Below are 14,180 nucleotides of genomic sequence, written 5' to 3'. Positions count from 1 at the left end.
TGCCCAACTCAACATTGCATTTAAGTTTTTTTGCCTTAAAATTTTAAGGGTCATTATAAAGTTTTTTAAACAGTGTATTGATTGATATTCTACTTTAATGGGCTAAATTCGTATAAATAAATAAATAAATAAATGGCAGGGGCTCTGTGACAGTAAGAAAACCTTAAAAATACATTCCAAACAAAACCTTCATCGTCCTGTGTTCCTAATTCTGTGCTCGTTCCCCAGCCGTCCCGACACGTCCTTCTCGTGGTTCGTCAATCCCTTCAAGTGTTTCTTCCACCTGGTGTGGCGGAACTACAAGAAGTATATCATTATCGCTCTGGTGCTACTCGTCACAGCGCTCTTCCTGGTCCTGTTGCTCTACACACTGCCGGGGGCCATATCCCAAAAGATAGTCAATGGATAATAACATGCATGTAAATTAATACATTTCATTTTTTTAATTGAGATGTTCAGATTATAGGCCACAATGATTATTTATCATTTTCTCCACCTTTCTTTTCTACAAAAACTCGGCATTTGAACAGGGGTGTGATCTCCACTGTAGCCATACTTTTGAGTCAACTAGGCACTTGACTTTTTATTGTTAGAATAATAAAAATTTATTTGTGGGTGAAATATTGTCATTGCATAAAAATTAATCATCTATCAAGAATTTATTTCAGGAAAAAAACACTAAGCACACGCTGGTTTCTTGCACACAGCATATTTTAATCAGATCAATTCAACGTAATACACTAAACACTTAACATTATTTTCAACACACAAAAAGGTTAGTTTGTTTGTACAACATGTAATTTTGAAATGCTCTTGAACAATGTCTATCTTGTGGTGAACACTTTTATTACAACTTAAAACTGCTCCCCTACAGTAAACATTTTAATTTTCAAAAATTAATGAGGGGCCACTGAGTGAACCAGTCGGCTCCCAGTTGCCCATAGTTGTCTCAATAGAGGCAAAATAAGTGCGGCAACAAGCAGAGGGCGCTGTCATGCAAACAGGATGCCAGTTATTATTATATATTTTTTACACAAAGCATCTCGTGTTTTAATTGTTAGAACTAGAAAAAATTAAAAATGCGAATTTTTGTATTTTTTGCCATAGAAAGTTTGAATTGAAAAAATACAAGATTAACTAGTCATTACTTTAAATTTTAAAATGAATCCCTATTAAACAAGTTCTTTGTGTGTTTGGTGCAACAGGATATGAATGGCATTCAGTGTATAAAATACACAAACAGAAGTGGCAAAGGAGCCAATAATGTTAGCTCAACCTTGATCCTCATGAACCGACGTTGGCGTCTGTCAGACACATACTCTGCTGTGATAGGCTAACCTGTGGGTAGGAGACAGACGAATGTGACACGGACATCAATGCGTGCTGATCAACCTGTGCGCCCATATTAGGACCCCTCAGGAACATGCCGGAGGATGACGACGGCGTGACGAATGGGAAGTTTGGGATTGCGGGGATGACCACGTTATGGAGAGGACCGGAAGTAGTCGCTGAAAAGAGATCACAGATGTTATACAAGTTGAACGTTCAGGATGAACCTAATGCTTTACTGTTTTCACAAAAGATGGTTGATGTAAAAAAAAAGAAAAGAAAAACAAAAGCATAATCCTACCAAAATTTAAGTCAAACTCAAAAATTTACAAGCTTTCATCCATAGTGTTAATTTTGACAAGGATTTTTTATGTAGATTTAGTTATAGTCTTGACTAAAATTAAAAGTTTTAATCAGAATTTATCATTTTAATCCAATTTTACAAAAATAAAGACCAATTTTACGTTTTCCTTCAACAGCTTTTATACAGAAAATGATAACACACCGAGTGCAATACCTAATGTGCTGACATAACCCAATTTGTACGCACATTATTTACTAGTAAGTTTCAAGTGATTTGAGTGACCACTATGGGTTCTTCTTTCATTAACAGAGGAGTATCAACAATTTTATCCATGTTTATAAGTGGGTAAGGATCTGTGCAACGGCTGTGTGATTTGTGCCACAAAGTATTGGCCGTTTTCCATGCCGATGAAAATGTTTTTATCTGCGGGGTGAATTAAGATGTTCATTGATTTAAATGGCATTTACGTGGTTTCATCTTTCCAACTGGCCCACTGAGGGCAACCATAACTGTGATGTTGGACGCAATGAAGACAAGTTTGACGTCTCTAAAATAGGGGCTGCAAGGAGGTCGAGAAGTTGAACTTGCAGCTTTAATTTATATTATTACCTGTAAGGTACAGATATCAGCACTGCAAGTGAATTACACAATCAGAGGTAAGAGCTCATCTTACCACAAGATGCTTTGTGTTGCTGAGGACCATTGATGGGGAAACCATCCTGGGGAAGAGCCACTGTGCCGCCTTGAGTCTGAAAATGATAATTTTTTCATTATTATTATTTTTTTAGCATCATACACCATCTTGTATTGAGTACCGACCTGAACCTGGTTGAGACAAGCCTGCAGTTTCCGCTTTGCCCGCCACCTGGCCACCCTCAGTCTGGTCTTTTCCCGCCGCTCTCGTACCTTACAATAAACAAATAAATAAATCCACTTTCACCAAAAAACAAACAAAATATTGCTCTCAACCACATGTGCAATGAGAGATCATCATTTAAGTGGGTTACAAAAATCTGGCATTTGACAGGGGTTAATGGACTTTTATCCCCTGAGTATGTGGTTTACTTTAACCCTTTCACGGATAGTGGTTAGTACAGTGGACAGGCTATTAAAACGTTTTCTCCTCAAGAGGTGGCGAATCCAGATCCAGAAAGTAGAAACGCTGCCACAGTTTGGCTTTAGCCCCAGGTGCTAGCTAGCTAGCTCCATTGGTGCTTGTTTACCTGCTAGGGTTCTAGCTAGCTAGCATCAGGAACTAAAGCCAAACTGTGGCATTCAGGTGCTAGCTAGCTAGCACTGCGGCAGGATTTTTAACTTTCTGGACCTAGATTTGCCACCTCTGTTTCTCCTATATAAATTATTTTTTTATACCACAGTTGGCCATTAGCCACTCCAGTGGACACTAGTGTAGTCTTGACATACACTGCCATCCAGTGGTCAACGTTTGTGCAAAAAAAAAAAAAAAAAAAACTGAAGGGGTAAAGGAATATAAGAGTTTGTGTTGAGTGGGGGTGAAATACAGGATGTGTGTGATACACGTGGGCGTGTTAGGAATGGAAGGTTGCCAACAAAGGATGCTAATTGCAGGGGGAGATGCAGAACCGTGATAAGATCAAAGTAGGTTATAAACCACATTTGTTTGAGACCGTGGCGGAAAAGTACAAAACAGGAGAAGCCACCCAGTGACCTGCGGATGAAGATCGGCCAATGAGAAGCAAGCTAAAGTTAAACTGCAGAAAACACATAGCCAATAGAATAATGCCAGGATGCCTTTGTTTCTGTGTCATTTAAATATTGTGTAGTATAACTATTCACTGGGGCAACTCGGAGAAGACTACGTCTGCTGTTTGAGACAGAGGCGTATAGAATTGTATTGATAGGGACCCGGGACCCCAGCTGTGATGTATTAGATTTGAGTGTTAGGAATAAATCCACTCGTGTGTGAAAATGCCGGCTTCCTGATACCTTTCTATTGCAGAACGAGCATGCTATTGTTGGATGGGTGATAGTTTGGTAAGGTCACAAATTGGAGTCAGATTATTAACTTAAATTTATATTAATATAGAAATAAATTCCAACAATTATGGTGACCCCGACGTGATGCAAGAGAGGTAAAAAAGAAGTCTGGGACTTCAAGAAAACCACAAGAGTCTGGGACTCGAGGATCTGGGATCCAAGTCCACACCAGGTGACGACCTGAAAAAGCCACACGTCCGATCGGCTTTCCTCTTGGGCCCATACTCAAACAAGGTGAGCAGATTCCTTTTGTTTAAATTCTGCACATTGGCAACGCTAAATTATGAGAGGAAGGAATGTGGGACGTGTTAGTAGGGTATAAAATCTGGGATTTACCTACTCGAATAAGTTTGGAACTGTTCGTGGTTTGATACGGTATAAAATCTGGGATTTACGTATAAAGTGTGGACATTAGTAGGGTATAAAATCTGGGATTTACCTACTAGAATAGGTCGCAACTATTCGTGGTTAGATACGGTATAAAATCTGGGATTTACGTATCGATACGGTTTAAAATCTGGGATTTACGTATCAGTGTGGAAGCGGTGTGAATGTAAAAACTAAAATTAAACTGCAAGAGAAGTGATTAAGGACACGTGCGAGTGGATTTAAGGATGGCAGAGAAGAGAAAGTGTGATGAGGGTCTCGGGTCCCCTGAAGTCTGGTCGGAGATTAATGGTCATTACGCTAAGCTGGAATCACAGTTGATTAGTGGAATAGAAAGTAAGAGAATTAAGAAGGAAAGAGAACGGTGTCAGAAGTTGTTTTGGAAATTAAAGAAGGATGAATTGGTTCGCGGAGAACCTGGAACATGGGATATGTCGAAGTTAGCGTGGCAGTTACAGGAAAAGGAGAGCAGAATGGTGGCAAATATTCAAGATATGGAGGAGGAACAGAGCCGAGTTGGATGGCGAAAGCGTCATAAACTCAGAAAAAAAGTTGAAGATGTAGAGAATGATAGACGGGGCATTCACCAATTGGCGACTATTGCGACTGCGCTGGCAGCGATAAGAGAGGAAAAGAAAGAGGAAAAGAAAGAGGAAAAGAGAGAGGAGGAAGTGATTGATAAGGGAGAAAAGGCGGAATGTTTTAGAGGCGTTTATCCACAGTTGCCGAGCTCGGGACAGTATGTATTTGCGCCCCCTCCGTATCCGACGGTGTCAGTGATGGCCCCCGTAGTTACTTTGGGGGGCAGAATGGATTTAGATGTGGAAGATGACGGGTCACGGATGACGCCAGCAACAATACAGTTGATCGAACAGGCTGTGAATAATGAGAGGAAAAGGCTGAGGGGGAGTGAGTCGCCCGTGCGCACGTCAGGGGCGGTGTTCGCAGGAGACGGCGGCACCACTAGTGCAGGGGATAAGAGGACTCCGAAGCTGATAAGGGAGGAGGCACAGGGGAAGTTGTTTGATGGACATAAGGTGCAGACTGAGGAAAGAGAGATGTTAGAGAAAATGGTGAAATCAAAATGGCCATTTGGTCTGTTTCTCCTCACTGCCTTTGTGGGGATGAGAAAAGTGCAGAAATTAAGTGAATGGAAGTGTAAGTTTGTTTAAGACAGTGATTGTTAAGTGTGTGAAAAAAAAGGGTGAAAAAGAATGGTAAGCAGGAAATCTGCGTATTTTGAAAGGATGGGGGCCGTGAGCTGCTGTTTTAAGAAGATGGTGATTTGTACTGTTGTCTGTTAAAATTAAATTAAACTAAATAAAAAGGAAAGGGGGTGTGATAAGTTTAGTCCTCTCTCCCATTGTCTCCATTTGGGAGACTTGTAGTCTGTTGTGTGTGTGAATAGCAGGGGTCGTCTAAGGCTAAATCAAATTGTTCCTGTTATGCGGAAGGACATAGAGGTCTAGGTGTGAACTACAGGCCACTCTCATATTATTTTTAAAATCAGATCTGTGTAATATAGTTGAATAAGTAATAAAACCAAATTGTAATTGAAATAGACTTTTCATTTTTGATTTTTATATTTCCCCTGCATCTCTGATAACTTATCCGTAGGTGTGAAAATGATTTAACCTTTGTCTTTATCTGAGTCCCATTCTAGAAGTCTGGAAAGGACTTCCATCCAAGTGGCCAGGGTGACTAACAGCTGTCACATGTTTCTTAAATTTGAGGTAACACGTAACAAATAAAACCACAAAATGAATAAATTAGGGGTTTGGAAAACAAAATATTTTGGGGGAATTTTTTATTTTATTTTGTCTTGGAAATTGAATGACAACAAGCAGTGTTCTCTTGCTATGATCTCATCTCCCTCTGTCTGTTCCGAGTGTATAAATGTTTCGGGCAGGTTCAATCTTTGACTGAAAGGTGTTTCACTTGGGTGACTCAACCAAAAAGTGCTGGAAATGGAATGAACAGCATTCTCCTGCTATGCTTGATGTTCAGAGTGGAAGGCGAACTGAACAATGGTCACTTTCGGGGGGGGAAGTGACCACACGGACTGCAAAAAGGATGGTACACTGTAAATCCGCTCGTCCTGTGACTGTTCAATGACTCTTATGCATTGTTTGAGCATAATGTCCAGCAACTTTTTGAGCAGACAGGATAACCATCGATTCTGTCATGATGAACTTTTCCTGAGAACTCCAGTACACAAAGCCCAGTGCCCGCTTTGAACTTTGCCCTGCATAAACTGCTATCGACAAGGACAGGAAGGAATATGAACTACAGTTGTGGACTCAAAGTTCTGGAATCATCTGAGTTTGGTGCCTGAGGTCGTATGTTGTATTCTGTTTGTAGACATTTGCACTCTGTACTATGTCAGAAAGGAAATGTGATCTATAGCAACGCAGTTTCGGAAATTGAGAACATCTTATGTGAATTAGGGTAGTACAAAATTCATTCTAATCCTTAAATACTATATTTTCCGTTGGTCGATGCTTGTTGAATTTGGCCTTCTATTTTTTTCCCCATTTCTCTTTTATAACTTTGGCTTCTCAGAGTGGACTCAGATATGGAACACTTACGGCGAATTTGCGGGTTAAATTTTTAATTTTGATTAAGTTCAACAGCACTGATCTGTGGATTCCACGGGGAATGCACAAAGGCAAAGTTCCCTGCTGTGTTTTTACAAAGCCCCCACTACTCTGTAGAAGAGGTGAGGTTAGTTAGCATTTTAAGAATACTTTTTGGTTGGTGTAAAGTAGGGATTTTGTTTTGTTTTTCTGATTATAACTCATTTCTTTTATTAGTTGAGATGGCAGATATTTGGAAGATTCGTGACCTGCAATAGATTAATGGGGTGATTTTAAATCTTTTTTTCATCTCTTCCTGACCCTAAAAGTCCTCCGCTGCAGTATCTTAATTTACATCTGCTTAAGTTGGTTGTTTTTCTAATCTACAGGATTCAAATTTACATTACAAACTCTTGCCTCAAAGGCTTTTGTTTTTATGGCTCCTGGCTAACTCAGCTGGAGATCTTTTTATAGTTCTGGTGTTGGCCAAATTGGCACAATTTGGTTGTTTTTCTAATCTACAGGACACAAGGTGTCTGTTTTTTCTTTGAAGCAGCAATTTGGAAGCGGCTGCAGTTTTCACATTCAGGTCTGAAATGATCAAAATTGATCTTTATCAGATGGGGGAATGATTGGTCTGTCTGAGTTTGTTGAAAAGGAAGTCTGATGTGAGAATGACTGGTCTGTCTGTGTATGATTGAAAAGGAAGTCTGATGTGAGAATGAAGTTTGGTGTGAGGAATTTACAGGCAGCGAATGAAGAGGATGGGAGTTGGAAAAATAAGTTCTACAAAGATGACAAAAGACGACCCTTATAGCAGAAATACGGTAAGTATGTTCCATTTCAGAAACGATTGAAAAGTATAATGTCTAGAGCCCATGGAATATGCCATTTAGGTGTGGAAGGAACATTGACACACCTAGGTGACATTTTTTCATGAGACAAGTTGTTAAAAATGAACTGCAGTGTTTATTTAAGGTATAAGTATAAATCTCTTCTCAGACTGTTCATGGCCCGGCCGGACATGAATAGTTCTGAGTTAAGATGATGTTGTTTTTAAATGATTTACACTGCTATAATAAGAAACCAGCGTTAAAAATACACAAATTTGATGTACGACAAAGAGCAACATTATGCTCAGGCATTGGAGCTGTGGATTGAGACCACAGGTAAACACCCAGGCAGCTACCCTGAAGCTGAGATGATGTTCAGGATGGCGATGCTGAACGGCCTCCCAAATGAGGTGCAAGCGATTATGTGAATTGAAACTAAAGGATAAAAGTGGTACCATTACTCACAGTTGCGCCCGGCCCCAGACTTTGTGCCTGCCAATGGTGAGCTTAAAGATTGACTGCCCGGACGGGCAGGTCAAGAGAGGGAATGTGACGATGGCAAGAATTGGATCAAAATCGGACTCGGAAGTGTCTGAACAAAATCGACGACGATGCAAATGTTTAACTTTATTGACTATTTTGTTTGCAGGCTTGTGCTTTGTGTGGACTATGTTAGCGTTTGAACATATGGTGCGGGATGATAGAAGTGATGGAACGAAAGGAGAACGAGTGATGGTGTATCATTCCTGTAATGGAACGGTATGGTATGAAGCAGAGCAAGATGGTGGTAAGACGCTGACACAGACACAACAACTACTGTTAAATCTGAAGTGTAAACAACCGACACAGGTATTTCTATGGTCACTAATAATTGGCTCCTGATGGCTGAACAGGCCGCTAAGAATACTAACGAGGATTGTTTGGTATGTTTAGGTGCAAGACCAGTTTTGAAAATCATGGCAGCAACTGTTGTATCCAAAACCTGTCTCTTTGGTTTCCTGTATAACAAAACTCTCCAAAGAAAGTGCAGCCAATTGGATTCGGCCTTTCCACTGACAAATATGGAAAAGCAAAAGCCCATTTTTGACATCCATGTTGCACAACAAAATTTTACCTGCCTAAAGTTACATGGGAGTGGCCCTGGGATTGGAAACATCCAGGAGTCATGGTGTAATGAAAATGTGTCTTTGCCAGCAGGAATACCTCTCGCTCGTGCTGATGTTTGGCTGTGGTGTGGAGAGAGAGTGTTGTACGATAGGCTTCCCCCCAATGCCTCAGGTAAGTGCGCCCTAGTAACGCTGATCATGCCAATTAGTGTGACAGCATTAGACATGGCTAGGATAAATTGGGAAGGAGTTAGACAGTGGGGAAGAATCCCCTTCCTTGGGAGGAAGAAAAGGGACATGCAAGAATGGTTGAATGCAGGAGACCCCACATACATAGATGCAATTGGAGTTCCGAGAGGGGTCCCTGATGAATACAAATTGGTGGATCAAGTGGCAGCAGGATGGGAGAGTATTTTTCTGTTTATTACAGTAAACAAAAATGTGGACCGGATTAATTATGTCCACTATAATGTCCAACGATTGGCGAACTTTACCACGTCGGCACTCCAGGCAGTGCACGAGCAATTAGCAGCCACGTCTCTTATGGCATTCCAAAATAGAATGAGTTTAGATATGGTGTTAGCTGAAAGAGGAGGAGTGTGTGGTATTTTTGGGGAGCAGTGTTGTACTCTGATCCCCAACAATACATCTCCTGATGGTCGCCTTACTAAGGCATTGGAGGGTCTGCGCACGCTAAGTAATAAAATGAAAGAGCATTCAGGCTATTATGGTGGTATGCGGCTGTTGTTGTATTCCATGTATCAGATCATTGACTGTTAAGACAATTGAACGCACGTTGGGGCCAATACCGCCGGGTGGTCAGTATATGATGATCCCTCAGAAGGACCCCCAGGAAGTGGAGACAGCTGTGGCCCTCCGGGAGTCCGGGATGTGAGTATGTGAAGTTAGCCTCAGGGATCTGAGGCCATGAGAAAGAATGAAATTTTATACTGATTTTCTACTAGAATGAAATTTTTTACTAATTTTTAGTTGTTTATTGATTTATAGCTCATGTTTAACAATAAAAAACAAGGTATTCGAGTGATGACCTCAGTCGTCTGAGGTCATGAGAGGGATTAAAGGAATATAAGAGTTTGTGTTGAGTGGGGGTGAAATACAGGATGTGTGTGATACACGTGGGCGTGTTAGGAATGGAAGGTTGCCAACAAAGGATGCTAATTGCAGGGGGAGATGCAGAACCGTGATAAGATCAAAGTAGGTTATAAACCACATTTGTTTGAGACCGTGGCGGAAAAGTACAAAACAGGAGAAGCCACCCAGTGACCTGCGGATGAAGATCGGCCAATGAGAAGCAAGCTAAAGTTAAACTGCAGAAAACACATAGCCAATAGAATAATGCCAGGATGCCTTTGTTTCTGTGTCATTTAAATATTGTGTAGTATAACTATTCACTGGGGCAACTCGGAGAAGACTACGTCTGCTGTTTGAGACAGAGGCGTATAGAATTGTATTGATAGGGACCCGGGACCCCAGCTGTGATGTATTAGATTTGAGTGTTAGGAATAAATCCACTCGTGTGTGAAAATGCCGGCTTCCTGATACCTTTCTATTGCAGAACGAGCATGCTATTGTTGGATGGGTGATAGTTTGGTAAGGTCACAAATTGGAGTCAGATTATTAACTTAAATTTATATTAATATAGAAATAAATTCCAACAGGGGGAAAAAAAAAAGACAGACAATAACAAAAATGGACAACAAAAATGGACAACAAGAGTTCATATGTGATGTGCAAGGAAGGAATAAGTGTCTATTCTTTCTTTTCCAGGAGGCCCTAGCAAGTAAAAAATATATTGGGACATCAAGCAATAACTAAGGAGTAGTATAGTTGTTAAAATATCCAAGTATTGATTTTGTAATTGCAGGAAAATGGCGATTGATCATGTGAATTATAGCAATATTTTATGGATTTTATGAGAGTAAGGATCCTGGTCCTTATGTTTTGTAGTGGTCAGATGCAGAACATGCTAGCAAAATCTACAGGATAGTCGACCATTTAAGACTCAAGTGGGAATGATGACAGCAGCAGTGATGATGAATGGTTGCCAGAAAAAAGAAAATTACTATTTGTACTTCATAAAAACTTCATTTTTCTTTGGGTAAATACATGTACAGTAATTTCTGGACTATAAGACGCACCTGATTATAAGCCGCACTAGCTAAATTTGGGGAATACTCGAGTTTGTTACACATATAAGCCGCACCCGACTGTAAGCCGCAGGTGTTTTAATGTTACCGCACCGGATTCCCATTACTTTCTTTTCCATAAGGAGGGTGCAAATTGTCTCGCTCTCGTTCTGTTTTTTCCTACTGCATTTGTGCTCGCTTGGTTTGTTTTGCTCTGCGTGACGCTCTTGCGCTTCCTTTATAGTGCGACCTTGTGATCTGATGGATAAGCTGCACCTTTGTATTAGTCGCAAGGACGAATGCAAGTGAAAAAAAGTAGCGGCTTAAAGTCCAAAAAATACTGTAGTAGTTTTGAAACTCCTTGAAAAATTTATGTTAAAAAAAAAAATGAAGATGATTCTTTTTTTTCATGCCTAAGAGCAAAAAAAAAACCGCTCCCTCACCAGATCGGCCAGCAGAGGCTGAGGCAGCGTTTTTTCTAGCTCTCGCCGTCGATTGAGGCTTCGCCGGCGTAGCTCGTTGCGCCGCAGTTTGTACTCTTCGTACAAGCTGAAGTCTTTGGTCCACGGGCCGCGCACCTGCCGTGGAGTGCCCGGAGGCAGAGGGGCAATGGCAGGAAAAGTTGCCTGAGGCGTGGCATCTAACAGATGCACAGATTTGATGCGTCAACAAGGAGTTTAAAACAGATACAAGTGTAACCTCAGTCAAAAATTTCAAATCAACACCCCACATGTAAAAGCATTACTTTGGTGACAACTTGGTCCCAAGACACTAAGCTGAAGTGAATTAAGGAGCTTCATTTAGACAACAAATCTTCTTTTACACTACTTCTCCTTTTCTGCTTAAGTTAGAATAAATGTACATAAGTTTATTTATTTTAGTATATTTACTCTTGTAGTATTGCAAAGCATTTATTTAGCAGTATAACCTTGTTTAAATCATGAAGTTGTCTGTGAAGAAGAATCGATTGTGAGAAAGAGCATGACTCTTGAGCTGCAGAACAGGAATTGTGCTCTTTTCACAAGATAAGGACTGAAACATTTTCCGCCGAAGAAAAATACGTCTATATTATTATTTGCGCAATATCCGTGACAGCTTTAATTTTGTTGCTGTGTGGCCCCCTCCCCCATAGAGCAGCAACGGCTATGTAACTAGGGAACACCCTGTAAAAAAATAAAAAGAGGTATTTGGGAGAGCGAGCAGGAGATTGTAATCTGTGCACATCTCTGTTCGTCCCCTCCTGAGCAAAAATAATCTAAGTTTCTTGTCTTCCTTTCTTGTCTGTTGTTTATTAAATGTTCTTGGTTGACTGAACCTGACACAGATTATTTTCTATAATTGCATCATTTCCTATTTGTTATTGCCCTTTAATCAGCAGTGGTCCCTGCTATCTTATAGAAGGCAATAATAATAATAATAATAATAATGCATCAGATTTATATAGCGCATTTTCTGGACACTCAAAGACGCTTCACAATGGATACATTATTTATGCACTCACACATTGACACTCTAGTGGCAGTGCAAGGTACTCACGGGAAGAGCTTGGTCCTGAGCTGAAACCTGAGGAGCATTTTCTCTGGCCAGACTGAAGTCCTGACCACTGTGCGCCAGACATCAGAACCTGAATCCAACAATAGTGAAGACCTTACATTAAGACCACAAAATGCTAGACACATTCTTCCATGATGTTTAAGGTCCACTCCAGTATCACTGCTATCACTTAGGTCCCAATACAAGTGGACTGTAACTGCAAATAAACAGCTAATTGTGCAGTTTTATGCACAAAAAATGAAATAGGCTCTCTTCCTTAAAGTAAGAACTGTCACCTCTGATTGGACCAGGTGACCACGGTTCATCTGATTGTCCAGCAGTAGGCACGCCATCACTTCCTGTTCCTCCTCTGGCTCCTCCTTGATGCAGATCACCTGCTGATCCTCCTCCTCTTTCACCTTCACCTGCGACTAAACAAGCAGACAAAACGCAGGTTACGACAAAAAGTCCTTGTGATATATGACTGTTTCAGCAATTCAACATAACTACTTGTGATGTTCGATACTATGTGACCAATCAAACAGAGCTAGACAGTCACATGATTGCACACAGTCTTAGTGGCTCATCACTGGAGTAAAGTTTTCAAAGTGACTCATTTACACATGAAACACAGCAAAAATCCATGTAAACCTTAAAGATAGGCAAGCGGAATATATATAGTCTGGATTAGGGCCCGACCGATTTTTTTACGAAGTTTCCGACGCTGTGAAAGTACTGAAGGTATTATTTGATTACTATATTAAGTGTAATCTTTGCGTGTTCAAAAATAATTGAAAAATGAGATCTGATGAAAAAGCCTTCTTTATAAAGAATTTATTTTAAGAGCTCTTAAAAGACACAAGACATGCTTACATTCATAGGTGATGTTAAGCCTCGAGTGTGTCAATATGAAAACACACAGTCGCTTTATAGATGAAAAAAGCATACTCCTCCTCTGAGGCTGGACAAAGGGTTAGTAATTATAATAGACAGACAAGTGATTTACTGACATGTTTACTTCAGTTCCGTCCAAAGCCGGAAATATATGATTAGACAGGTACTACCATGCGACCTAGACTCCCCTCAGACCCACAGTGTTATCACCATGAGAACTTGAGAACATGCCTCCCATGTGCATTCCTATCTCACCAGCTGGAAGGGAGTGAAAAGTGTTATTCATTACACTACAGTTATATGTCCAATATATTTCACACAAACATTATCACAGTTATATGGCATCTATATACTATAAGTAAATTCATAAACAGTAAAAATATGCATAGAAAATGTTAAATGTCTTCAGTACCCTGAATACACTATTTTGCTTGCGTAGCATTAGCAATTAGCAAGTGTGTAGCGTATGTTATTCTGGTTATTCTATTGTCCCTAAGCATCCTTTAAGATATTGAATGACACCGCAGTTGGAGTTAACTGTAAAACTAAACACACGACGATAAGAATCACATCCGCTGTATATTTAAATACAAAACATGCTTCGGTTTTAAAACATTGCTAGCCTAGCGCTAATGCTAAAAGCGAAGGGAGGATCTCATTCAAATGCTAACAGGTAGTTAGCATCGACTTCGAGAGTGTTTTTAATTCAAATAATGCATATTCACACTGTGGGAACACATACCCACAGGTAAGATAACACTACGCAAAGGCACAAATTCTTCTCAATGTGTGAACATGAGTTATATTAATAGAATTAAATCTGAGTCCAGTCCAGTAACCTTCTTCTGTATGCACGGCACCACACTGCCTCCAAGAGTCCAAAACGCACAGGATCGGTCAGTATTTGTTCTTACTGTTATTTCAGTTGTTATTGTAGTTTATTTTAATTTCGCTTTATTATTGTTTTATTTTGTTATTGTCCTTCCAGGTTATATTTAAAGTTGATATTTCAAGAATTCAAAGAGTTTATTTTCTCAAATTTTAAGGATGCAAAC

At 40.2% G+C, this 14,180-nt stretch overlaps 2 protein-coding genes and 1 long non-coding RNA gene across 5 annotated transcripts in view; 2 read left to right on the top strand and 1 right to left on the bottom strand.

Annotated features, from left to right (window-relative positions):
- The window catches only part of fer1l6 (fer-1 like family member 6), a 34,281-nt gene extending 33,714 nt beyond the window's left edge, over positions 1 to 567 (top strand). Inside the window, exon 46 of the mRNA XM_077580659.1 lies at positions 229 to 567. Coding sequence (XP_077436785.1) covers positions 229 to 409 — 181 coding nt within the window. The 3' untranslated portion in view covers positions 410 to 567. The remainder of the gene's footprint in view (positions 1 to 228) is intronic.
- Positions 568 to 693: 126 nt separating this feature from the next.
- LOC144060813 (uncharacterized) overlaps positions 694 to 14,180 on the bottom strand; it is a 16,209-nt gene continuing 2,722 nt past the window's right edge. For all 3 annotated transcript variants that reach the window (XM_077580669.1, XM_077580670.1, XM_077580668.1), the window contains 6 exons: positions 12,528 to 12,662; positions 12,235 to 12,322; positions 11,142 to 11,338; positions 2,453 to 2,539; positions 2,307 to 2,382; positions 694 to 1,508 (listed from right to left, as the gene is read on the bottom strand). In XM_077580669.1, coding sequence (XP_077436795.1) covers positions 1,285 to 1,508; positions 2,307 to 2,382; positions 2,453 to 2,539; positions 11,142 to 11,338; positions 12,235 to 12,322; positions 12,528 to 12,662 — 807 coding nt within the window. In that variant the 3' untranslated portion in view covers positions 694 to 1,284. The remainder of the gene's footprint in view (positions 1,509 to 2,306; positions 2,383 to 2,452; positions 2,540 to 11,141; positions 11,339 to 12,234; positions 12,323 to 12,527; positions 12,663 to 14,180) is intronic.
- LOC144060814 (uncharacterized) lies at positions 5,789 to 10,097 on the top strand. Its single transcript, XR_013296017.1, has 2 exons — positions 5,789 to 7,439; positions 8,095 to 10,097. It is a non-coding gene; the product is annotated as an uncharacterized LOC144060814 (long non-coding RNA).

Source organism: Vanacampus margaritifer, chromosome 11, assembly GCF_051991255.1.
Source record: "Vanacampus margaritifer isolate UIUO_Vmar chromosome 11, RoL_Vmar_1.0, whole genome shotgun sequence".
In the NCBI taxonomy this organism is placed as follows: Eukaryota; Metazoa; Chordata; class Actinopteri; order Syngnathiformes; family Syngnathidae; genus Vanacampus; species Vanacampus margaritifer.
This window is presented reverse-complemented; position numbering and strand designations above follow the sequence as displayed.